Source organism: Amphiprion ocellaris, chromosome 7, assembly GCF_022539595.1.
Source record: "Amphiprion ocellaris isolate individual 3 ecotype Okinawa chromosome 7, ASM2253959v1, whole genome shotgun sequence".
NCBI lineage: Eukaryota > Metazoa > Chordata > Actinopteri > Pomacentridae > Amphiprion > Amphiprion ocellaris.
The window spans coordinates 19,012,985-19,039,893 of NC_072772.1; the positions used below are offsets into that span (position 1 = coordinate 19,012,985).

At 41.2% G+C, this 26,909-nt stretch overlaps 1 protein-coding gene across 1 annotated transcript in view; it reads left to right on the plus strand.

The window, feature by feature from the left end:
• The window catches only part of LOC111569704 (calsyntenin-2), a 345,816-nt gene that overhangs the window by 112,854 nt on the left and 206,053 nt on the right, over positions 1 to 26,909 (plus strand). Inside the window, exon 2 of the mRNA XM_023272001.3 lies at positions 621 to 743. Within this exon, the coding sequence (XP_023127769.1) occupies positions 621 to 743 (123 nt within the window). The remainder of the gene's footprint in view (positions 1 to 620; positions 744 to 26,909) is intronic.

The following is a 26,909-nucleotide window of genomic DNA, read 5'->3' on the forward strand; positions in this document are numbered from 1 at the left end:
AAAATGTAAGTTGTTTCTTTTTTGGGGGTCGAAATCAAAAGCTCCATGATGGATTTAATACCTCTAGTTGTTTCTTTGGACTCTTTTTCTTCTTACTATTTTGACTACAAGATGGTAAACAAAAGCCGAGTGGGGCCACACAGTGCCACACACAACCTGAGGGCTGTTACTCAGTTATGACCCTTAATCAGCCCTCAGCTCGTGAACTTTGTTTTGACTCAGCCCACAGTTTTGTGCTGGCAGCACAGTGGCAGTCATTGATCAAGCGTGGCGCTGGGCTTTGAAACCTGCAGGGAATGTTTGAAGGAAGAAAAGAACAAAAGAAAGAAAAGAAGTCGCAGGGGAGATTAGTAAAATGAGGATGTCTCATAGATAGAGTCTGGAGGAGCTTCGTTAATGGCGTGTGTGTGTGTGTGTGTGTGTGTGTGTGTGTGTGTGTGTGTGTGTGTGTGTGTGTGTGTACTTGCTGCAGCACATTTTTTGTCTGTGTGTGTGAGATCAGTTTGTCATTTGAAATTAAATTGAGGATGTGTGTTTCTGTATGTTAAGACTGAGAGTTCTGTTGCACCGTAGTGCAAGTATTTTACTCACATCTTGCATTTTGTTTTCTGTCTCCTCAGTGAATAAACACAAGCCATGGATTGAAACGTCATACCATGGTGTGATCACTGAAAACACTGACATCGTCCTGCTGGATCCTCCACTGGTGGCCCTGGACAAAGATGCTCCCATTCCTTATGCAGGTATGGTACACTTCAAAATTAATGGCTGTCAACTGGAGGAGGATCATAACAACAGCGGTAAAGTCGGAATATCTGAGACCAAATGGAGGCAATCAACGATAACTCAGGTGTTAATCCACCCAGGGACGCATAGCTGCAGGATGTACTTTCACTAAGGATATAAACCATATAAAGCTGTCATGTGATATCACTGTGAAGGGGCTTAAATTGGCTTCAGTATAACTGCTGCATCACAGCTTTTTTTAGTGTTAACCCTGCTCTATGCTGCAACCATTTAATCCAATAATTCCCAGTGAACATACATTGCATCCAGCACTCATATTTCCTATTTATTTAGAGTGGAAAGTGGACTAAATAAACCCATGGTAGCTGGAGACACCGTCAAACCGGATTAGATTCTTCCCACTTTGTGACCATTCCAGCTCATCTAAAGGGTGCCAGCTCTTGTGGGAGGACGTTAGCTGGAGGCTGTTGGCTAGACCAGCCAGCCCATCTCCCGCTAGGCTGCTAATGTGGCCAAGGCCCTAGCATGGGGCTGTTACATGGGGCTGAAGCCCACTCGCAGAGACCCTCAAGCTGAGCTGGATGGATGGAGAGGAGGAGCATGTATGTGGTGTGTGTGCAACTGTGCAAGTGTGCATGTGTGTATGCTTACTAAAACCTTTTTTCCATTGTTTGCTGCTGTGTTTGTGTGCGTGCATGTGCTGTGGCATGACCTGAGGGGACTCACTATAATGGCCACCCTACAGGGAGAAAGAGAGAAAATGATGAGACAGTAGGGAGGGTGGCTGGCTGACCAGCATACGTCCTCTGGCTCTCGACAGACTCATAGCCACACAAGAAGAAAGTACACACACTCGCACACAGAAGGCAGAGCACATGGGTATTCCTAGATTTCATAAGTGAGAGTGGTGGGAGAGATTTCTCACTAAATTATTAATAAACAAGACCAGCAACATCACCAGTCTGTCTCCCTCTCTTTTGCCTGCCTTCTCTATCACTTCTCATTTCTCCTGCCACACTCTTCTCCTCCTCTCATCGCCACTTCCCACATATTTGTCTTTGCACCTCTGAGCAACCCTAACAAACCCACACAGGCGCACTGCAGCAGCCACCCTCTTATTCTCTGCACCTTACAGAAGCTGTGTCCAACTGGGCAGGCACAGTTCAGGGAACAGACAGTTATCGAGTCATTAGCTGAAGCGAATCCTCCTTTCTTCCAGCAAATTGGCAGGGTGGAGTGGCAGGTCAGTGCACAGGTAGTGGTTAAGCCTCATTAATTAGGCCAGCCAGGTTTTAATTACAGTACATCTAAGACGCTGACACTGGCTGCCTGACTTGACGACTGTCACACAGCTGAACCGGCGATGGCAGGAACTGTGGGACATTTACAGGCTCATAAAATCACCACCTGCTTTAGCATATTAATACTGTACACATTTCAAAGGTGTGATTTTAATACACCTTTACATCCAGCAGTCATTGTGATCTAAAATAGATGTTAACATAAAAATCAGAATGTATGAATTTTCCGTCTGTATGAGCTTAAAAGCACCTCACGACTCCAATTAATTCAGCGGGAAATTACTACTATCCCACAGTCTTTCCCTGCTAGTCTTTTACATGACTCCAAACCTGTCCGGTAATCCTCTCGGACTGCTGCGCAGGATGCTGCAGTCGCTACAGTCACTGGTCTGTAACAACAGGAAATGTGGCAGCGCTGTGTCTGAAAGCTGGCTAAGACTGACATCAGCCATCACTGTGGCACTACAGCAGCTCACAAGCTTCAGAATCACAGAGACAGGATGTCAGGTAGAGTGAAACGCACAGGTACAGATCCTCGTAGTTTTATACATGGCTTTGTCTGACAAAGTGCGGTTGTTTTGCCCTAACAAGCAAAGAAAAATAAGGCAGGCAGGTGATAGAAACAGCTATATGCTACAGACATCAAGGAAATACACTTTGATGTACATCTTCAGCCTTATGCTTTATCGAAAACAGTTTTTTATTCATGAAGTGAGTTACACATGCATATGAACAAAATATGTCTGGAGCATCTGCTTCTGTCTAGTCTGTCACAACACATATTTTATTAGCTGACATGTGCCCACACAAACTCAATTATTCATCAACTCGAATTTTTCCATTCCAGTTACAACTATACGTTGAGTGATGTTGAAGCTGTGATGGAGAAGTGAAACCAAGGAGATGCGTCAACTTGGGATCTGCGTCTGACAATTTCTGTAACTTTCCGAACTTCACTATCTATCTGTCACAAGTGTTGACAAACTTTGCTCCCAGGCCGTCTTTTTTTATTCTTTACATAACTATTTCTGTCACTTTTCCCTCCTCACAAACATGTGCAGCACCATCAACGCCTTCCAAACAACTTCAACATTTCACAACAATACAACATTGAATGGCATAGTTCATTTTAAATCTCTCCTTTGGTTTCCATCTCTCTACAGAAGGGATATACTATTGCTCATTTTCCACTGTGTGTTTGCATTGGACATATAATACACAGGAATAATGGCCTGGAATATATATGTAATTAAAAGTTTCTATGAACTAGATGTGATGTAGTTGCCCCATTGATAATATCTTTTAATTGGCTAGGTTTTTTTGTAGAAGTAGAAAAAGCTGTTGAAATAGAACCACTGCACTTGTCCTATAGAAGTTATACACACACCCATTTCAGATGTTATCATACTTTGAAATTAGGGTTATTATCACACATCATTCCTGTAGATATGGGCCAGTACGGGTCTCTTCCATCCTCTAGCAGCTCAGTAAAAGCTATCACCTCATTTAGTGGTGTTCTGTTTTCACCTTATTTAATTGAAGCGTAGCCATAATTTCGCACTTACAAAGTCACTGAACTTTAAGCCAAGAGGCGTCACTTCCTGTCCTATTGTGAACCATTATTTTTTTGACTAAAAGTCTCATTTGAACTTTTATTTTCACTTCCTGGTTTTTACTTTATGTTTGCCTGTGTTTTTACTGGGTGATTGGTTAATTTTAGGCACCGAGGCTACCTGGGTACGTCCAGAAAAGGTTCATGTTTTGGGTTAAAATACAGCCTATTGTTATCACATGTCGCAAAGCTCCATTTTGTACTTTTGCACAATGGCGGCATTTTCCATGCACCTACTGGTATGTTTGCAAGAGGCCACCTTTGTTATCAGGGTTACTGTCTGTTTATCAATGATTGGAATGGATACTGATGTACCTTCCAGAGTACTAGAAGGTGGAGAAGGTCCCTACTGGCCCATATTTATGGAAATGATGTGCAGTGATGAGGGCCATTCAATGGGCTGATAACGTCCAAAATCAGGTAGCAAAAAAACATTTTGAAACTGCTTATGGCTGGATGCTGTAAAGACATATAATGACTGTACTTCAGGCGGTAGTGCTGGACATCCACTAATCTCAGATAAGGTTAGTGATTCCATCTGTGGCTCCACATGTTGAAGTGTTATTGGACAAGAAAATTTCTACAGAACAAATGTAATTTTCTGTGAATAATACTTGAACTTAATGTATTCTAGTTTACTAATTCAAACTGTAAATCACTTTGCTTGATGCAAAAATGAAACATCCATCCTATGGTTCAGAAGTCCATCAGGTTATTAAACTGAAGTGGCTTTTTCAGGTGACTCCAGCAGTGCCCCAGCTGAAGCTTCGGGTTAGCAAGGTTAATGTGCAAAAGCTGTGCTGAGCGCCGCTATTTGACACGGGTTAGCTGGTTGTCAGTTACTCCTGGATTTCTATCGCCGGCATACACGGAAACTGACACCTATGCATTTTCTTGTGGCGTAACTTACTATTCATGTGTCAATCCCTCACTTTCACTGGTCCCTGGGGCCCCACGGCTTTTGCTTGGATGCCAAACAAATGTCTCACCAGTGACCCACAAAACGCATACGCTGCTCAATCAACAGCACTGTCACTTTAGACAGGTTCACAAAGCCCACAAACGCTACACACACACACACACACACACACACACACACACACACACATTCACGCTGCATAAATAATATTCTCTGCACTTTCCGTTTGCCTGAATGTATCATATGCAACTTGGCATTTCTCACACTCTAAATAAGGCAAGATTTGTTCTTTATTCCTGTCTGTGCTCTGCAGGCATTCACAGCAAAAAAGAAATCAGACTAACAGCAGGAATCAGCCTGTTTCCGCGCTCTAATGTGATATCTGAACAGTGTTTCTGAATTCTAATTTTACAGCATTCCCAAACTGTACCTCGCAAGATATTAATAAAATCAGTTATCTCTGACCTTGGGAGAATCCAACAGTTTTTACGTTTGTCCAAAAACACTGGGTGATAACATATCGTCTCTCACCATAAAGCAAGGTAAATAGATATGAGTAAACATACAGGCTGACTAATGTGCTGTGATTAATTAGCCCCTCTCTGTCTAACTGATTGGGAAACAGATCTCAAGCTAATTATGAAAAGTATCTCATTAGGACGGTAGCAGCGAGCTCAGCGCAGTGTGTAGGTGGAGAATCATGAGCACTTCAGTGTGTTTATTAACAAGAGAGAAATAAGAAGGGTTTGTTTGAAAGTTGAAATATGTTGTGTGACTCGGAATAAATGCGTAAAAGTGAGATAAATGGCGTAATGAACGGGGAGGATAAAGGTTAGGTCTGCAGTCAATGTATCTCTTTGTAAAAGACAGGATAATGACTTACTTTAAAATGCTTTGAAGTATGTCTTTAAACATGCACATGTTGAGAAGCTAATTCAAACAGTTTCTCATTTAATATGAAAATTCACCAGATACAGTATCATTGCACTGACTTGACTCATTTACCGGCTTCGGCTGAGCTGGCACTGAGTGCATGGGTTGTTCCTTGCTCATTGATCCTTGATCTGGACTGACCTGGAAATCATTCTGGTCCTTCATTTGCAGCGCTGTCCCAGGGCTCTTATTTCTGCTCTACAGAGCAATGAGCAAAGAAAGATCTCTGAGGAGCCATGAGTGAGACCATATTTTGCAAGACATGTAACTGAGTGCATCTCCTATATCTGGCACATATGAAAGAGATGGCAGAGAAGCAGCAAAAGTGAACTGATGGGTATCCACAGGGGCATTTCTGCACGCAAAGGGTTGCACTGTTTCCCAGCATCGGGCACTTGATGGGCATGCGATTACCACAGATGACTGACAGGTGCTCTTCAGCAGGACAATAGTACAGTCTCATACAACCACTCAAACCACTCCTGGTTAGAGAAACACTTTGCTCATAGGCTGTCTGGTCCTGGATTTGAAACCGGACCAACATAGTGGCTTATTTGGTACAATTCATTGAAATGTGTTCATGAGGCCAGAAATAGGTCAAGAATCTTTATTGTCATTATGCAATTAGTTTTCACCAATCACATAACTTAATTTAGTTGTTAGTACCGGCTTAAACTACAGCATTAAAGACGTACAAAACATACAGTGTATTAAAAAATAGTCAAAATACATTAAAAGTAAGAAAATATATATGCAACAGACTGATTAAATTGCAGTTGTGCAAGGTGCAGTTTCAATTCCATCTCGTCTCAAGCTTTGAAAGTGCGTGTGCATGTTGTTGTACAGAGTTTACAGCTCTGGGGAAGAAGCTGTCCCTCAGTCTGGTGCTTCGAGTTGTTCTAGACCTCTGCCTCCTTCCTGAGGACAGAAGCACAAACAGTTTGTTACCAGAGTGGGTTGAATCTGCAGCAATGCTGCCGGCCTTTCTCTGGAGGCGAAGCATAGACAGAGTCCTGGTTTGGCAGAGGGTGTCCCACAATCCTCTGAGCTGTTTTTACCATCCTGGCCAAGTCCTTCCTGTCCTGCACTGTACAGCTGACATACCAGATCACCCTACCAAGACAGAGAATGTTCTCTATGGGGGTTCTATAGAAGTTTGTCAGCAGCTGAGAATGGAGTCCAGGCCGTCTGAGCCTCCCGAGGAAATAAAGTCTTTGCTGGGCTTTCTTTACCTGGTAAGAGGCGTAAATAAACCACGTAGTTGCTGAATCTGTCTTCATTTTGAATGTATTAGTTTCCTTGGCAGCGAGTTGTGCTAGATGTACTTGATTTGCAAAAAGTAGCCCAGACCTCAACTTTATACAAATGAGGAGTGGACAATGACACATCTTTTCTCTTGAACACGATCAAAAATCATTGCATGGTTACTTACATAGACAATGAATGTGAAAAGTTGAAATGACAGATCCTGCAGACACTTAGCACGAGTCCCCACTGTGAGTTTTTATTATGAATTGCTGTAATTCATACTAATGACTAGCGACGAAAAAAAGGAATCGGATGAGTGTCTGATTTCTTTAAAAACATTTCCTCACTTTGTCTTTCTTTGTTGTTTCTCATCTGTCTTCATGCCATTTAGTGGGAGGGACTAAGGCACAACAAAAAATACGCAATTAAAGGGATTGAAGTCGCCACTGTGTTTGAGCTCAGCTTCCTATAGTTTAATCATTCATAAGAAAAAAAATGCCACACATTGTGAAAAAGCCCTATAATGATTCCATGAATGTGGAGTCTAAATTGAACTTATCTTCTGTCCGAGTGAATAAAATGAAACTTCATGTCATTTCTATCCAAGCCCAATACGGCTAAAAAAAGATGTGAAGTTAAAGTCTTGTAAATCTCATTTCATGTGCTGAATAAAAATTCAGAGGGGCCAAGGGGCTGCTTCTAATAAGGCATCAGCTTTTTTTTCAGCTTTTTTTTCTTTTTTCAACAGGTGCAGCTGTGTCAGTTCTCTTAAAATGCCCTACTTCAAAGTTGTTGCTTTAAACCATGATTAAAAGTAACAGATTGAAATAATTTTACAGAGAGATAGTCCATCTAAAGGGGGGAAAAAAATCATTTCAACCACAATGCTGTCAGATGTACTTAGTCCATTTCTGCTTTCTGCTCAGCCTCCCGTCCCACCGCAGTTCAACTCTCCCTTCTCCTTTGAGTCATTTGGCTTGTATTCTGACCTGGAACGAGCCCTCCCTTTTTTTTTCTTGCTTCCTGTGTGTTCACCCTCTTGTCTCATCTTTGCTCAAATAATTTCCACCTGTCAGATTTCATCCAGCTCCTGTGCATTCAGGAATTGGAGTGGCATTCTTTATCCTCGACGAGACTCAACAGTATCAAAGGAGATGCATCATTTTCCCATGTCACTGCTCTCTCTCTCTCTCTCTCTCTCTCTCTCTCTCTCTCTCTCGCGGAAGAATTCAATTTAATTCGATCTATTTTTGAGTTTCTAAAAAGACCAACTGAAAACAGATTGACCTGACAAGCTAAGGACTTTCCTGCTAACACTGCAGCCCCTATAAAGTCAAACTTAAGCACAGTGTTATTCAGTTTTACTTTTATTCATGCAAACTTGTTTCTGTAGACTTTTGAGCTGAAAAGCACAGGCAGCATAATGACTGTCTTGCTTCTGGCATTCAAAGTGCCTTAGTCTTTGGCTTAAAGACAATGGAGCCATCACTCTGCCATTGTTCACATACTCATTTATTAATGAAGTACTGAAATGCAATCTGCTTCTTCACTGAACCACACAGATGAGGGAAGTAGTCTTTGTAATGAGATTTTTTTTTACGCTTTTAGCTTTTTTTGTCTTTTGATGAGTTACACAACTGGCAGAGGGGTGCAGCCAGGTTAGCGCCACCACTCACTCTTTGTTCTCTCTAAAGGAAGCGAAAAAAGAGCACATATTAGGTTCTCTTGAATGCCATTTAACAGGATTTCCAGTCAACTACCTCCTCCTCCCACTGAGAGGCAGAGATGCTTGAGTAATGTAGCTGCTTTCAAACGGAGGCATTCAGTGGTGCTATTGTAATCACAAGCTGATTTGTGAGGCTTTGTCCTTCTGCACAGTACGCTCCATGTCTGAAGTGCTTCTGTTGATGGTGTGCTAGTGAAACTCTGCTGTTCAGGGAAGATATTGTGGTTTTGTTGATGCTGCAACTACTGGTGAAATTAAATTATCTGAGCTTTGCTTTTGTAGATGCTCCAAATTTCCACTTAAGATTTTCTTTCAGTGTCATATTATCATCAGAGTTGTGTGTGAGTGGGATCTAATGAGCCCCTTAGTTCTTTTCTAGGCTGTCACTTCTCCAATGATGAGGACAAACAATACTGCAAGAGCTATACAGCCTTTGAGTGCTACAACAAATTTTCAAACATGATAGCAGCGTAGAAATGAGACATTTAGCTCTTTATCATGTACATTTATGTATAGTGGGCAATTTAAAAAAAAAAAAAAAGGCACTCCCATGTTTCATGAAGGTCTAACAAATATCTTAATCAATTTTTCTGTCTGAAGCATGCTGCAATGCTGCCAAAAAATAAACCCAACTTGGAAATGTCAAAAATTCTAATTTCTCCAATGGCCACTTGAGGCCGGCTCCAAAAGTGAGTCAATCCCTGCTTAACGTGTTTACAGCTCTCTACAGCTGATTTTGCTGTTCACGAAAACTGTATGGGGCGTGAATTTTTATGTAACTCAGCTGTTGCGATTGTGTTAAGGCTTATGTTGTGCTTAATCAAGAGCACTGCTGCTTTGAGTTCCAGGTTTGCAACTGTAACAGGACAGTTTGTGGAGCAAAGATGTTTGAATGTCCCGCCTCAGCTCCACTCACCTTTTTACTTATTTTTGGATTAGCCAGGAGTTAGGAGAAGTCAGGCACTCCTGAGGTTGTAACAACCAGACACTGCAACACAAGGAAACCTACGGGTGATGTCAGAGTGTTTGTCCATCTTTATATATAACACTGTGTCTCAGAAATTCAGTTCCAGTACAAATAAATGGCATTCTCAGTTTCACTTTAGCAGAAACATATTTTCTGATGGACTATGATTGCTTGTGATGTATCACAAATATGTTCCATTCCAACCCCCGCCTATCTCATTATGTGTAAACTGGAAGCGATCATAGGTGAGAAAATATGCCTGTTTATGCTTCTTTGAAAATGTAGTTGCAGGTTGTTGTATATCAATGTAATTTGGGGAAAATTAGGTTGTTATATAAAAGCTATGGTTTGAGGTCATCTTCAAAATAAAACCAAACCATGTTATTGTTGCCCAACCCTACTTATAATACGGTGATCATGATAAATAAAAAGAGCTTCTTTTTTTAAAAATTGTTTCATCATTTATATTTACAAGTAGAATTACAATTTAGTGACAACTGCTGATGGTTCAGTCCCAGTACCAGAACTAAATCTAAACTGTTTCTGCTTACAGCTTGTAGTTTCCCCTTTGGCTAACATATGGAGTGACTGATTAAGGCACGATTTGCTGAAATGTACAACAGCCTTCAAATACCATTGTCTGAGGGTCAGTTGGACCTAAAGTGCTTACAAAGCCAGACAATGTGTTTTTTTCACCAAATCGCTACCAGTTTTTGAACAGCAAAAGGACATAGTCGTAGGTACAAATTCAAATATCAAAATGGACAGAGTTGAACGGAGATCAGTGTGCAAAAGTATATGCAAAGCGCGATTAAATGAAAGCAGGAAACGCTTTGATTTTACAGTTTGATTTGATTTTATGGGGGACAGTTGGGTTCAGGGAGCAGTAAGAGGAAATTTAGGAGTTTTAAGGGGGTGAAAGTCACAACTGCCCCTTTGGATGAAAACATCTGTGCATTTATCCATCCATCCATCCATCCATCCGTCCATCCATCCATCCATCCATCCATCCATCCATCCATCCATCCATCCATCGTGGGCATAACCAAGCTGACACTGTGCAAGAGGCAGAGTTCTGTGCATAAATAAGATTTACCTGAGAAAGCTGCATGCAAATAGGACTGCTGTAGCTGTTTAATGTTTCTAGAATTACTCCAAGAAGTGAGTATTATAATACAGCAACAACAGCAAGATGAGAAACTACCTGCCACATAAAGAGAACTGAGCATTTCTCTGCATCTGTTGCTGCATTTCTGTTACTGCATAAGCATTTGTATCATTTGTGATCAAGACGTGAGTAAAATGTGCAGAGAACGCATCTGATGAAGCTGATGACACAGTTTCAGGTGCGTACTTGTGTTTACAGGCATATTTATACATTTGCCGTCGGTGTATTTGTTCACGATTAGTATTCAAGCCTCCAGGCCTCCAATTAAAGTGTCAGCAAACTGTCATGAGCGCCCCTCCTGGGAGACAAACATACAAGGAGGAGAACCAAAAGTCTGCTCTGAGTCGTCACTGTCTGATGGAGAGAAGGATGTTGTTTCAAAGACTTCTCACTGAAGTTCAACTCTCGAAGCAGTGCTCCGTGAGAGCAATCCATGTTTTAGCAGTTTGTCAATATCACATTCATCACTTGCCAGTACATCACTGCTGCGCTTCAAAGAGTTTGATGCCGCTTTTGATATACAACTTAAATTTCGAGGTTCATCCCGTCTACCCTTGAATACTTGTGTTTTTCGTTGCGCTATCTCTGATCTGGCTCCCGGTCCTATCTCCAAATCATGCCATCTGACTTTCACTTCTCTTTCTGCCTGCTTTCTGAGCAGGACCTCCCATTTTCTCTCTGAAATGTGACAGCTTCCTCTCCACTTTAGCACTCTCCATCACAGCCGTTTTTTCGCCCCCGTCACCATCCCATCATCTAGCTTTTCTCTGCTTCCTCCTCAAGGCTGGAGAGAGATCCAGTGGGCACATGCTTTAGCTACATTGGTTGTATTGTATGGAAGATTGCATTTTGATAACACAGCAGTGAGGAATAAAGAAGAACATGTTGCTCTGCAGACAACTTTATGAACAACCTTAGTCAGTTTTTCATGAAGGAATGTGGAGAATTTAATGTTCCTTTCCACTCCGCTCTTTGGTTTACCTTGGTCCTAATTTATTTATTCCTCGCTCCCTTTAGACTTTCATTGAGTGGGCACAATCTTCACACAAGGGCAAGAAATTGTCTGTCGCACTGAATTAAAAAGCAGTGTACTGCTGTTATTAAACATAACCCAGGAGAGCGGGGTGAAATGAACCTGTGAGACAAATGAAAATCTCTTTTTGATAGAAACATAAAATATAGTCAGAGCTTTAAATTTAATACTAATCCCCCACCCACAGCCATGTATTTAATTCCTGGGTGGCCTCGGTGCTGCGTTTCGGATCACAGGGGTTCTTAGAACGCCATTCCGCAAAACATATTATGCCCTAAATCAATTATGAGATCACCTCAGAATTCAGCCACTCCTATCTTCATTATTCTTTCATATTGAATTGATAGCACTAATTTTTCAAAATGAAATGAGGAACTTGAAGATTTATGCAAATGTCAAATATAGGGAGGGAGTCACGGCAACACACAATCAGAAGCCCACTTTAGCCTGATCAGGCTCGGTTTTCTGTCACCGTGCTGGTGTTTTATCTTCCATTTCTTACATGTTATTATGGCTAATGTCTATTCGGCATGTTCGCTCACATGTAAATCAAAGACTCAATTAACAGAGCGAAGGCTGGGTGATTGGGTGGAGAACGAATATGACGGCTGAAGAAAGAAAACACGTAAGAAATCATGATAAATTGGAAGAAACTTCACTTGTGAGGACATGTGATTTACTCATCACCACTGGTAAGTGAAAGGAGGATGTTTTTCTTTAAAATAATCTTCCTATGGATGAGGTAAAAGTAGGGTTAGTTATTTAGTTTCTGCATTATAATGAAGTGCATACACTGACCCTATACATAGAACAGCTCAGCAGTTGATGGAGGTCTTCTGATAAATACACACACACATACACACGCACAAATGGATATTTTAAATAAACAAAGATTATACGAAACATGACAGGAAAGTGATAATTAATAGCCTCTGCTCACTCGTGATGACAGACAATATCTAGAAGGCTGCACATGAAGGTTATTTACCTGAAAGGAGAATACATTAAATGCATTAGGTTTATATTGCATGAGCTGGTTTCGCTTTCAGTCCTTGATCGCACACATGCACACACACGTTCGAGCACACAGACATGAATGCTTCTAGCTGTACACCTCTAGAGTTCAGCAAGATTCTGCTCCTCCCTCGGAGAAAACATGATCACAACAACCCTGTGGAATATTCGTGTGTTAGGAGTATTATATTAATCCTCATGAATTACAATGTGTTCATGTGCTATCCAACTTCAGACACGCTCACGCATGTGCGCTGCGAACACTTACAAACAAAACCTTTAGATTTGTGCCAGGCAGAGAAAACATGTTCTTCTAGACACGGGTGAGTTTTGAGTGCAGAAGAAAATGCATTTATCTGACAGAATGGGAACAAAAGAAGCCTCTCAGGCTCCAACCCCGTAATCATAGAGGTTTTAAAAGGTACAAACAAGATGAGTCGCAAGACTATTGAAAGGCCTGTTTGAGATGGGAGTAATTGGGTACAGAGAGTGAAAGAGGAGTGTGGGAGGGAAAGAAAATGACAAGACATGGAGTCATCTCACTCGTTTTTTTCTTCTTCTTCTTGGTATAGATAGTCTTATAAGTGGCATGTCTCAGGACCCTGCAATGAAACGCTTGCAAAATTACTGAAAATTAAGTGTACAAGATTGGCCACCAAAATCCAATCTGCTCCCAGCCTCAGTCATTTTGTAAAGTTGACGATGCCTGGGAACTTGTGACAGTCCAATTAAAGACATTTGCATATCAGGAGGCTTAAATTATTGTCATCCGCTGGAGCATAAAATGGAGGTGCAACTCAGGAGAAGATACTGGTGATCTGCACTTGTAGACCACGGAGGAGTAAATGTCGGGGGTGGGGTGGGAGAAAAAGCAGCTTTCAGTTACTTACATGCAGTATTCCCTATACTCATTCCTCGACTTACCTGTCTTCTTTTATTGTCTGTTCCCATCGTTCTCTTCTTATGCTTTCATCCCCTGTTCCTTTTAAGGTCTGTGCTTTCCTTCTACAAACCTATCTCTTCTCCCTCATATCCCTCCATCTTCACCATCTCTTACTTCCGATATCTCTCCTCCTGCTTTCAATTTGTTGAAAGAGTTCACTATTTAGCAGATCTTAAAGTTTTATCTTCTAGATAAATGGACAGACCGCATTGGCGTGGGCTGTAGTTGTAAAACGCTCCATTACCAAGAGTAAAAGTGATTCTTTTTCAGCCTCAAACAGTGAACTCCCTCCATTGTGCAATATAAAACTGCTGTTTTATCCATCTCTGTCTTTTCCTATCTTTGCCTGGGGCATGTTAGTGGTTATGGTCTTATGTCATGGTGGCAAAGCCAACAGGAGATACAACACAAGTAAAGGTACTTGTCAGGTGTGAGACAAGAGAGGCAAGACCTTAAAAGGAATGTCTGCAGGCTGTGTGCACGGGCCACATAAGACATTTTTGTTTGTCTGTTCCTCTGTCTGTCTCTCTTTGTCTTTGCATCAGTGCAAACCTGCCCTTGCCTTTCACAGTTTGATATCTGTCTCACATTTCAGCAGCTCTACTGACATGGTATTTGACTGTATGCTATAAGAGTTAGAATCCCATTTTGTATACTAGTGATGATATATTCCATGTTACCTGGATTCCCGAGGACAGAAAAATGCCGGACTGCTTGTAAAATGCTGCAGATGGAATGACAACTATAGTCGCCTCCACTCTATAAGTTATTTATGTCTGCAGTGACTCATGGGTTGCTGAAGTTTGCTGCAACGAAGGTGAAGTAGAGTGCAAGGTGAAGGGACCACACAGCACTTCACTTTGGGGGCACTGATGTTATCAATTTTCCACTTCATCACATGCCCATTATTTTATCAGCCATGTACAAAGCCGACCTTTTGTCCTCTTGGCATATTATTTTTCTGTTCATGGTTGTTTTAACTTTATACTCTAGAATCCGTAAGCTTCTTCCAGTTCCAAGCCATAAAGTTAAAATGAATGACTGTCAAAAACCTGATAGTACTATAGAGTGTCAAAGTCGGCTTAGGGAGGTGGGTGTTGGGAGGATTTAAACACAGGAGACAGCTGTTCATTTCCAGTTTCTAACCCATACTGTGTCTTCTTGCATGGCCACAGTCGTTCCCCTATCTATTATCTTCATTATTAACAAGTGTTTGTTATTGTGAATGTGGGTTAAAACCTAAACCTAACTAAGCTGTGTTTGCGTCTGAACCTACTCAAACCTTAATCATAGTGATGCCACATACTAAAAAGAGTTTCTTTTCAGCAGTGATTTGTAACTTTTAGAAGGAACTGACAGATGATGTTTTTCTTATTATAGTACAATACATCAGAAAGAGTGCCATCCACAGCTTGGACAAATGATGGATTTTGTCATTGGATTTGGAGGACTTGCTGTACTGTTGTGGTCTAGCATCCCCAGGAATTATGTCTTTATTCAACCCTGTCTCCCAAAAAAATTATATTCCTATTCTACTAAACTGCATTCTCAATTATGTTTAAAACAGATGCATTTCCTCTCCAAAAGGTAAACCTATGACCTGGTAGGAAACCATCCCATTCTGAAAGAGTCACAAAGTCTGTAATAGATGACTGAAGGGGAGGATGAAGGCAAAAAAAAAAAAAAAACAACAAGACTGTCGCCCCTGAAAACAGGGTTTCCACCACTCCACCACATCTGGGACCATTATCCTGAAACTTTAGCTTCATTTTCTCTCACTGTTTGGCTTTTGTTTAGACACCAAGACTACAATACTTGGTGTAATTTAGGAAAATATCAGTTTGAGTTAAAATACATCAGTCTATTTCCTGGGTTACCAGCATGATGAATTCCATCTGATTTAATATCTGACTGGTTGGCTGACAAGGAGCGACAGTCAATCTATCCATTTTCTATACGCCGCTTAAACATCATTAGGGTCGCGGGAGGCTGGAGTCTGGAGTCTATCCCAGCTGACTTAGGGTGAAGGCAGGGGACATCTTGGACAGGTTGCTAGTTTATCACAGGGCTACATATAGAGACAAACAATCACACTCACACCTACAGACAATTTAGAATCACCAGTTAACCTCAGCATGCTTTTGGACTGTGTGAGGAAGCGTAAAAACCCACGCATGCACAGGGAGACAGACAAACTCCATGCAGAAAGATCCCAGGAAGGCCGGGACGCAAACACAGGGATCTTCTAGCTGCAAAGCGAAAGTGCTAACCACCGAACCACTGTCCAGCCCCAGGAGTGACAGTAAAGAAATAAAATAAATAGCTACGATATGCTGATTAGAATCATATTAGTGATGCGTTGCAAACAAGCATAATCTGTGAGAAAATATGCTTCCCTCAAAATGTAATTTAGAATGTGGTTTAGCTGTATAGAAGCATGATATTAGGAGACAGAGTATTGTATTATACTGGTCCACACACTTCTCATTCTTTGTAAAGTGCCAGAAAGTACCTAAAACAGCATGTGTCATGTTCAAATCACAGAGCTCTTTAATGGGCAAAGAAGTCCATGTCTAGAGCAGGTTGGGATTAATTATGGATCAACAAAACATCTGATTTTCACACAGCAGCCAGCTGTTCACTTCCCTGTTTGCAAAACAATATTCAGTAATGGTTATTTTTGTTTGTTTGTTGTTGTTTTTCTTAATCACAATTTGTCTCTGACCATTAGCCACATTTTTGTCATTGCAGCCATGGAGACAAAGCTGCTTCCCTAAACTCTAATCAGAAAGATATGTCCGTAAAACCCTAAACACCACAAAACATACATAAAACAACGACATGTTCAAAGCAAGATTTGTTGTTCTCAAAGACACAAACAGGCACTTGATGTTGTTGTTACTGTTTTTTTTTTATTTGCAGGATTTGTTAGATGGAAAGTTAGAATGTGGAGAACTAGGTGATGGCTGGGTCTGCCACTGGTGGCATCCTATCACAAACCTCCAACAACATTCACCTTTTTATTAATCATAACCGCGATGCTTCTTAAATCATTTCCAACTGTTTGGATGCTTAACTCTAGACATACCGGCCGCATGTTTATTTCCTAGAACTGTGTTTTTTGCTTCTAACCAGCCATATCATGGTTGCCATAGTAGCAACACATTCCCAGTTGGCAGCTCAAATTCAGTTAAATCTAGTGGATCCATTTTGCTGTTACTTATAGTAGTTACTTGTTTCTTGCATTGAATGGCACTGAGCTATTTCTAGCACAACTACAAATATATTTTTTGAAGAAATGTCTCAAACATAAGTAAATATCAGGTTCAGTACCTTGCTGTCAACATGGAAAAGTTTTGTTGATGAGGCAAACATTTTCATTTTTTGGCAGTCAGTTAGCAGTGATCTATAGAATATAAAATACAGTGCTTTCATTGATGACTTTTTTGATTATGGTAAAGGCACTAATTCATGAAGAGCTTCAGAGTAATCTATTGTGTCTGTACAGCAACATATTCAAGTGGCAATCTGCCAATTGTGGGGTCAGTAAAGGGACATACAGCATTATTAACCCAGTCATCACTCCACACTGCCACTCTTAAATTACACCTTCCACTAATGTTATTGCAGTTAGGTCAGGTCTTGAGATGACACTCTGTGATGTCCTGGCAGCGTCAGCTCAAAGGGCCCACAGTAAAAAGCCTAACCTGGCACTAGGATGATAGGATGATTCAGACCTTCTTTAGCTTTATTGAAGGCTTTCTTTAAATTGGTGCCAGGACAACATGCATTACCATATGAAAGAGAAGCACTCTCTTAAAGCGGTGGACTGGAGTTGGGGTGGAGGCCAGTAGTTTGCAGAGTGATGTTTCTGTATGAAGCCATGTCCAATTTACTGAGTGTAATGTACACCTTGATGCCAGTGTAGTGGGCACACTGGATGAGCAGTTGAGAGACAGAGTAGCACATTGAAAGATTCTCTGAAACAGAGAGCGTGCTTGCAAATCCATCTCTGCTGAAATTTCAGAATGACATTGGGAAAGAGTCCTGCATACATCAGGTATGTTTGATATGGAGGGTTCTCATTCAAGTATAGCCCAATAACCCAATCAGAAAGTGAACATAGGTGTCTGCATGTCTACCCCAGAGTTTTCAAACTAAAATTGGGCCAGCATTTTCCAAAAGTTAAAAAAAAGTTCTAAAATAATGGATTAGTGTGCATGTGGTCTTACTGTAAGTCCAATTGGACCCCATCTTGAGGGAATCCTGTCTGTGAATGGACGCCCAGTTGTAAGGCTTTAGTGTACTTCAAAGGAGATCTTGTAAAATCTTCATCATCATAAAGTATTTCAGAGAAATGTCATGCTCATGTGGATGGAGTGGCTGTTGCTCAACTTTGAGGCTGTCCTCTAAGGGTTCATGTTAAAGTGTCTTTGAGCAAGATGCTGAACACCAAACTGCTCCTAATGATCTTGCTTCTGTCTGTGTAAATGCAGTCTATTCCATTCCATGTAGTCCAGCTGAACCTCCGGCTCCCACTTGTCTTTTCTGACATCGGAATCGTCAAAAAAGCTGCATCCCACAATTTTCGTCACTTTTCAGAAGTGACTATCTGACAAGCATGTAAGCTATAAATGATAACTGACCAGGTGTTGCAAGGTGTGAAAGCAGTCAGTGTACAAAGTTTCCTCTCAGCCTTCTGTCACTCTGTCTCTTTGACTTTGTATGTGTACTCCTCAGTGTAACACTATAAATGGCTTTGTGAAGAGAAAGTCTGAAAGCATGAACTATCAGTCCCATTTGTACGATCCACTGTGTCTCCTCCTGTTGTATGACAGCAGGGTTTTTGCACTTCAGATGTGTCGTTTTGGTCAAGGTTTTTGCCTTTAAATGTGGCTGATGGAAGGTTGTGCACTTTGCTTCATTTTAAGAATACTAAACCCCTTCAGGTTCAGCTAAAATAGAGTTCTGTGTTAGGCATAAGTCAAACCCTTCCTGCAAGATACACTGTGGCTGTGCTTTACCCAGTTACTTCACAAATAAGAATGCAGATATACACAAGATCACTGCGAGTTTGGAACCACCAACATATTCCCATTCTTTACCAAGAAACCCCTTCTCCGTGTCACTATGCAAAACCATGTTGCGGCCTTTATCAGATTCATTTATAGGGGTGCCCGGCTCTTGAAAAGTAATCATCAAGTGTCGGAGGATTTTATCTTGTGCATTTAATCACAGGCTTTGGCTTTACAGCCGGGATCCTCCTCTGCCTCTCAGCTCTCCCCAAATAAAAAGGACGACTCATTTTAAACTAGCGCCTTGTGCCTTATCTGAGGTGATATCCTGTCTTCACTTCCCCTTAGGCCTGTAAACCGAATGCATGAGTAATGAATCACTTTCCAACAATACCCAAGTGGACAACAATTTGTGTCCATCCCTATCTGCTAACTCAGTCTCTTCCACCACCCTTATGTGAGACCTAAGGGATTTCTGGAAGAGACCAACTCATAGCAGAAAATAGGGGGAAGCTGCTTATGCATTATTGTCAGTGAGGATGAGCGCTGTCTTAATTCCATATGTGTGTCAAATGTGCACCATAACCCTGCCCATCAGCATTATTGTAGTTTATTAGAGTAGCACCTGAGCTGACAGCTGAACAATTGTGTTTTACTTCTGCTGTTGCCCGATAGTGTCATTTTCATGCTCCTAGCTCTTCCCTGTCATTTTCCCCTTGCCTGATTCTTTTTGAGATACTGATGCTCACACACAGACCGAGGAATATGGAAAAGACTCACCGCAACACACTCCTTCATTGGAGCTGTCAAACTTCATTGAAATGAAAAACCAGCGGGAAGTGTAAGAAGCTGAAGCAAGGGGGAAAAAAGGAGGTAAAATGTTCAAGTGAGAGAAATGAAGGGTTTGGGCGTTTATCATCATCCACTTGACACACAGGAAAGGCGACAAGCGGCAGTGATAAAAGAGACATGGAAGGTGATAAATGTGGCTGGAGTGTAAACTTTAATGGGCCAACCTTGGATGGGAACAATTTGCCAATATTTAATTAACTGTAATGTGATCAATCAGAGTGTTAAAGGATGGAGCTGTTCCGCTGGGGCACTCTGCCTGCCGCACTCATCCTATAGCTCATTTAGCCTTGAGAAAGCTCCAAGGAAATACAGCAATCAACAAAAGCGCCTCCGGGTTGTGTCTGGAGGGTCCCATTGTCACTGCACTGACAACAGCAGTATGTTTTCGTTGTAAATCATCATAGATGCTCTGCCATCTTTTTTGGTTTGCGGCCTGCAACAGTCAGGGGCTGTTTTTGGCCAGGATTTATTTATTTGTGAGATTAATCTTGCATGTGTGTGAGATTATTTTTCTCAATTTTTCTCTTTCTTTCCGTTTTGAAATCTTAACCTCTTCATTTGTCCTAGTTGTGTCCTGAATGTATTATAAAAAGACCAAATTGAAACAGAAAAAAAAAGATTTTAAGAAGGATTAGTGTTCGGCTACACATTTGGAACTGGGTACATGCAGTCTATCATTAGATAGCCTGCAGCTCAGTCTCTGCCCTTGCACTCTATTACTTCTATATCTAGAGCCCTTTCATGCCATGGAGTTTTAATAGCTCATACTGTTAATTATTGTCTTTTCAGTAATGCTGGATATGTATATTCACTTTCAATTTTTCACTTTAGTGGCAACAATCCGCCAGTTTTGAGTTACACTGTTTACCGATCGTTCCTTCCCTTTGGGGATTCAGACTGGAAGGTCACTTACTGGTTTCAGTTTCATTTGTTTCCATAGATTGTAAAGATGGACAAACCCTTCCAAAAATGCCTTGATGTTACCTATAGTGCTTTGACTGTTGCCATCTTAGCAGTGCCTGACTCTGTCTAACTAACTGCTAATTCAAAAGTAAGAAAAGGAGGAGCATGAGTGGGCCATGCAAACCTCCCTGAGCCATGGACAGTTCTTTTTAAATATCCACCTATCACTCAGAATAGCTGTAAGGATGCATATTTGTAAGCCTCAACACAATTTAAATAAATGAGCTATATAAAAATTCTCTCCCAGCACAGATTTTTGAGATCAAAGCTGTTTTTGTACCAGCCTGTAAACATGTTCATTTATGCTGCAAAGCTAGACATTTTAACATAACTCATTTTTTACTCATTTTTTGTGTCAGTTTCAAGTGGTCATTCAAGAAACTGCAGTTTTTAACACATCCGCATTGGCTTCCTTTTTCATCCCCGGAGTTTGCGGCTAGTTCAGCGCTTCAGGTGGCATCGACTGTTATGTGAATGCACAGTACGGTTACTTTGATATTTGGTGTTTAGGCTGGTGTGTTTCTAACAGAGCTCAGAACAGCAAGAGAGATAATTATCAATACCCGCAGGTGAACACTGGAGTGAAGGTCCAGCAGATCAAGACATCCCAAACAGTCATGTCACGTCAGTCATGCCAAAGGCCACAGGATGCCCCTAGAGGTCCTGGCTCCATGCCCTTAATGGCAGAACGGCCATTAAGACATGACAATATAATATTAGGCAGATGGATGTAGAGTTCTGGCTGATTTGTGTACATATTCATCTTTTCTATTCTCTTGGCAAAAAAAAAGATTGGGATTGAGAGCACTGAGATTCTAGCCCAGTTTCTATTTGATACATTAATCTAATCCTACCATAGAGGCTTTAAAATGACCTATACTTCATTACCCAGTGTGATATGGACAGAAGTCAGAGCCTCTACAAAATCAAACTAAACACCCACAGGACAAAAGAAGAACAAAGGCAGAACAAATCACCAGAAATGTGTTCTGCCTAAATTAAACATCAACTTCATATCCACAACAGAGCCAGGCTTGACTGAAGATGCCATTTTCTGCAAAATGCAGTAAGCCCTATTGACTAAACGTCTGATTCCTTCTCTTTCTCAGACAATACCTTGATGTCATTTCTGATAAACCTATGTTAATCTTGGGATCAAAACCTTTCATTTCCTGAGCCTTCCAAGGTCAGGTATGCTTTGCTATGCTTGTATGCTGTCTAATTTAAAGCAGCGTCTTCTTCTCCGGCTTTTCAACAACATCTCACAAATAGATTAACTATTAAATACATTATAATCCCACAGCTAGCCAGTGTTTGTCTGGACCTTGAACAGTGATGCCTACTCCGCTGTCTGTCAAAAATATATTCCATCTATAGAATAACACCTAAAGCTGTCGAGGAAGACAGACAATGGTCAGGCTAAGTGAAATGAAGTGCAAATTGATGGCATATATTATCCCAACCTCAATTTTCTACTCGACCTTTTTAAAGGCCTCCGTGCTTCCTTTTTCGGTTGAGTTCCCAATCTGCTAGAGACAAGCAGCGAGACAGTTAGGTTAGAACCCTTTGACAAAAAATATATGAATTGGCTAATAAAAGCATGGTTGATTAAATTAAGAAGGTAATTGGATTTCAGCATGAGCACTAAAATAAAGCTTGATTGGGTATAATGAAATGGTCAACTCAAGATTTAGTTTCTTCACTGCTCTTTTTTTCTGCTGTTGGAGCCGAAAGCTGCAGCAGGGTTATAGTGACAGGCAGAATTAGAAATTGGGAACAACACAAGGCGCTCGTAAAGGGGATGGAGACACACAGGTTTGTTTGCCACTGAGGGCTCTGGCACAAAAACAGCATTTGCTAAGGTTTCATGCCTAAACTCAAATTTAATGACCAAACTCAAGCAAAGCAAGGCTTGAAACCAAAACACACATGGATTTGGGTATCATCATATTTTAACATTGCTCTTAATAAAACACTGCATGATCCTTTTGTAATTGAAAAAAGGCATTTTCAACATTTTTTGGATTGACATTTTCCTCACTTGCATAGATGAGTAAAGGAGCAAGAATAAACTGGTGCTGACACAGAGTCCGTTGTTGGGGCTTATGAAGTTCATATAAAAAACAATGTTATATTCAATCAGATGTGATCATTTTTCAAAACAGCTTCTAGCAATACATTTAGTGACAGTTTGGACAAACCGTAGCTTCTCTCTCTACAATACAGTCTCCATTACTCCTCAGTGTGAGGTCTTCCTTCCCTGCAGTCGACATCCCTCCCTCTGCATCTGCTCTCTTCAGTGGGCTGAAGAGGAGCAGCACAGCTGACTGCACGGCAGCTGGCATATATGTGAATGAGTGTGTCCAATGAGACCAATGAATTCTGTTACTTTTGACTTTCTCCATAAGGGATCATTTAACAGGTCAATATCACTGAATTTGTCATCTCACAGTCGTTGAAGGTTATAAAATCAATATTTTATCAGTGTAGAGCAGCATCAGCAGCAACAGATAGGACTATAGTCGTAATGAGCTGCATTTCAACCATTTTTTTAATAGTCATTCTATTGTTTAACATCAGAAAAAATTTAAATAAGAAGTGCTTTATTTGGAATAATACTGTGAGCTGCAGTGGTAACACTGTATTCTTATTGCTGTTTTGTTAGAGTCAGGATTATCTTGATTATCTTTTATATACTACACAAGAGCACTAAAACATGTAAAGCTTCCTTGTCTGGTGCTTTATATTAAAATACAATTCATGTGAGCACAAAGAGCAAGAGAGAAGCAAACAGAAATAAAATTTAGTCTGAGTTTGAGCTCAAGATTCTTTCTCTGGTGTGGAGATGTCTCTGAACAACAAGCCTCACACATTCTTGTCCCTGCCCCTTGCACACTTTGTAGCATTTTTCAAAATTATGCCATGGGTGAAGTTGGCCTCAGAGCTGGGGGTGAAGTTACACTTAATTAGTTACAATTAATTGGACTAAATATTGACTGATGACTGGTGAACACCAGAGGGGACATCAAACACCTGTGAAACACTGACACCTGTGAAACAAAACACACTTTTACACTCCTTTGAAACTGAAATACCTTGTTTGATTTGGTGGCAAGATTTGTGCTGAAGTTGTAGGATGAGACTATGTCTGTACTACTATTTATAGTGGAGTTGATGACCTTACTGACTTCTCCAAATGGTCTTCTTCAAACTTCATCACACCATCCATTCATCCACCATCTATACACCGCTCAACCCTATCCCAGCTGACTTAGGGTGAAGGCAGGAGACACCCTGGACAGGTCACCAGTTTATCACACGACTACATATACAGACAAACAATCACATTCACATTCATATGGACAATTTAGAATCACCAATGAACCTCAGAATGTTTTAGGACTGTGGGATGAAGCCGCAGGAAACCTGGAGAAAACCCACACATGCACAGGGAGAACATGCAAACTTCATGCAGAAAGATCCCAGACCCAGACTGAGACGCAAACCGGGGATCTTTTAGCTGCAAGGTGACAGTGCTAACCACTGAACCACTGTGCAGCCCTAATCACACCATATTTATCTTAATTTTTATATTCTGAATATACATATTGGCCAACTGTAATAATGTTATCATATATAGTCAGTTGAGATATATTCATGTCCTGCAGCATCTTTGGTCTCTGTGGTTTGTGCTCTTTAAATGTCTGAGTCCACAGTGGATGCCTCCAGTCACAGGATCATATTGCAGCAGCACTTTTATACTGTCGACCAGGGCACCTTTACTTCAGCTCACCCCAGGGCCTGACTGTCACTCACTGAACCTTAATGACCCAATAACCTGTAACACATATACACACATGCGTGCACACATATACACACACCTCCACCACCAAAACCAGCACAATAAGTGATTCATCAGCACTGATTTATTCCCTGTGGGAGTATGTGTTAATTACAGAGGGCTAATCGATACCATCCACCAGACGATGGCTCACAGGCAAGTATGCTTGCGTCTTCCTGTTTGGTGTGCCCATCTGTGTGTGCATGCGTGAAGCCCCTGGGGGATAAGTACAGTCTTTGCACCTCCATGATGGATGGTGTGAGTGTTTTAGCCATCAGCAGTGTTTTACAGGCTGTGAGTGGTCGTCTTTCTGAGCTGACCCTGTGACAGACAGCCTGGAGCTGAGCCAGCAGCCGGCAGCCTGGACACAGCTGGACTGGCAGCGTCGAGAGCAGTAAAGAGAGTGCCTGCAGTAGTAATGGTAAAACTACCTTCCCCCTGTGCACTGTAGATTCTGAAAGGCATGGGCGCCATTGTGGGAAACAGTTTTTAGTGTTTGGATGTCAGCTAGCCTTGGGGGTTTATAAAAAAAAAAAAAGGAGGTTTAGAATTTCGACCAGGAGATTTATACCTTAAATGGATCAAGCTGTTGGACCAATATACACCGATCAGGCATAACGCTTTGACCACCTGCCTGCTATTGTGTTGGGGCCCTTTATGCTGCTAAAATTCCTCTGACCCAGTAGGGCATGGACACAGGACTTCTGGGGATGTCCTGTGGCACCGGGATGGTGGTAGTGAATTGTGTGGGTTGCAGGGTGGGACCTACCTAGATCAGGCTGATCCTGGACTATCCCACAGATGCTCAATAAAATTTGCGTATGGGGAGTGTGGAACCCAGGTGAACATCTTAGCTCTGTTGTGTTCACCGGGCCAGTGTTTTTGGTGCGTCAGGGTGTATTGTCCTGCAGAGGGTTGCTTGACCTGTAATGTTTAGGTAGGTGGTACATGTCAAACATCCACATGAATGTCAGGACTCAAGGTTTCCCAGCAGAATGTTGCGTTATAACAAGATGATCGATGTTCACTTCACCTGCTAGTGGTCATAATGTTGTGACTGATCAGTGTAGGTTTCTGATGGGTGATATTTTTATCCGTGTGAACACAGTAAGCATCAGTCTTGCAAAACAATACATTATGAATGCCAGCATGCTAATTTCCACATTGAGGTTAAGTACAGCTTCATGCAGCATCTAGCACTTCTGTAGTCTCACACTCCCTTTAAACTAGCAGGAAAAGGTGTTTGTTTACAGTCTGGAGTTGGTTCAACATGCAAACCCTCTAAGAACTGGTTTGCTTTTCCACAGATGAGACAACAACAGTAAGGTTAATGAAGTGAACTTCTGTTGTGGTGCAAGAGGACAATTTGCGCTGAAATTTTGGAATTCTGCTTTGGATTAGGCAGACTGGGCACTAAAAAGATGTCAGTCAAAACATTTTAGTTGGTCATGATAATCCCTTCCCTAGCCTCTGAGGTAAGCAGTCCCTTGTTCTAGACCAAATAAGGGTTGGGTCTGCTCACAAATATATATTTTTTCTTTCTTTCACCCTCACAAGCTTCGCTCCAGCCCTCAAAATAGTTTGGCATAAATGGGTCTTTAGATCCAGCTTTCACAATAATGCTGGTGAACCTTCTCATTTTCAGTTGCAGTTTTGCTGAAAGTGGTAGAGATAACATGGCTGAACCTTTGGTTGTTATTAGTGTGATTATCTAAACAGTTCTGTCTCTTGTCCCTCCAGACGTTGTCAGACTAATTCCTTGTGTTCTCAGATCTAAGTAGTTGCTGCGTTGAGTGCAGTTATCATGACCTAAAGAAATGATACTTGAAATGATGAAAATAACTGCCCATTTATGTATTGCTGAGAGTAGTCAACATGCAATTACAACAGTTCAAAAGGGTTTGATCTGCTGGCAAATGAGTGCCTCCACTTTGAGCCATTTGCAGGCCGAGGCTCTTAATGCTCAAGAGTACTTCAGTGGTGGCAGCCAGTAAGGGACAAGCACTGCTCTTGCATTTTCCCTACCTATATTTACTCTGCTAATCTGAGAATCAAACAGGAAACCTTTTGGTCACAAGCCCACTTCTTCAATACCGAACCAAAAATGAGACAAGAAATAAAGTGGAATTTTCTTTCAATGTCTCACAGCTTTCAGCTTTTACATTCTGACAATCTACTCATCATGTTTAACAGCATTCATTCAGATGCATTTCTATTTTTGACAACATGTATAAAACCATCTTAAGGCGATGAATGACTTTTGGCCACATAAATAGAAGCATTGCAAGCAAAAGCATTTGCAAAGCAACTGGAAAGAGGAGGATCTAAACTTTGGAGAAGTTGTTGGAACATTAACGCTTCAATGAGATGAACATTAGCCACTTCCAAAATGAGTAATCAGACCCCTGCTGGTTATCAAGATGAGATAACAAATTAGTCCAGCCCTGATAATCAAAACGATTCTTGTGCATAGAAAATAGGGAGTCTTATTCCATTGTGTGGAACATTGTCAGGTTTGCGGTGACCACAGTGAGAAAGATATTCTGAATTGTGCTCTGTTTATTCGTGGATTCTCCTGCTCTTATTTTATTTGTTATCACACAGAAACTCTATATTCCATCACTCCT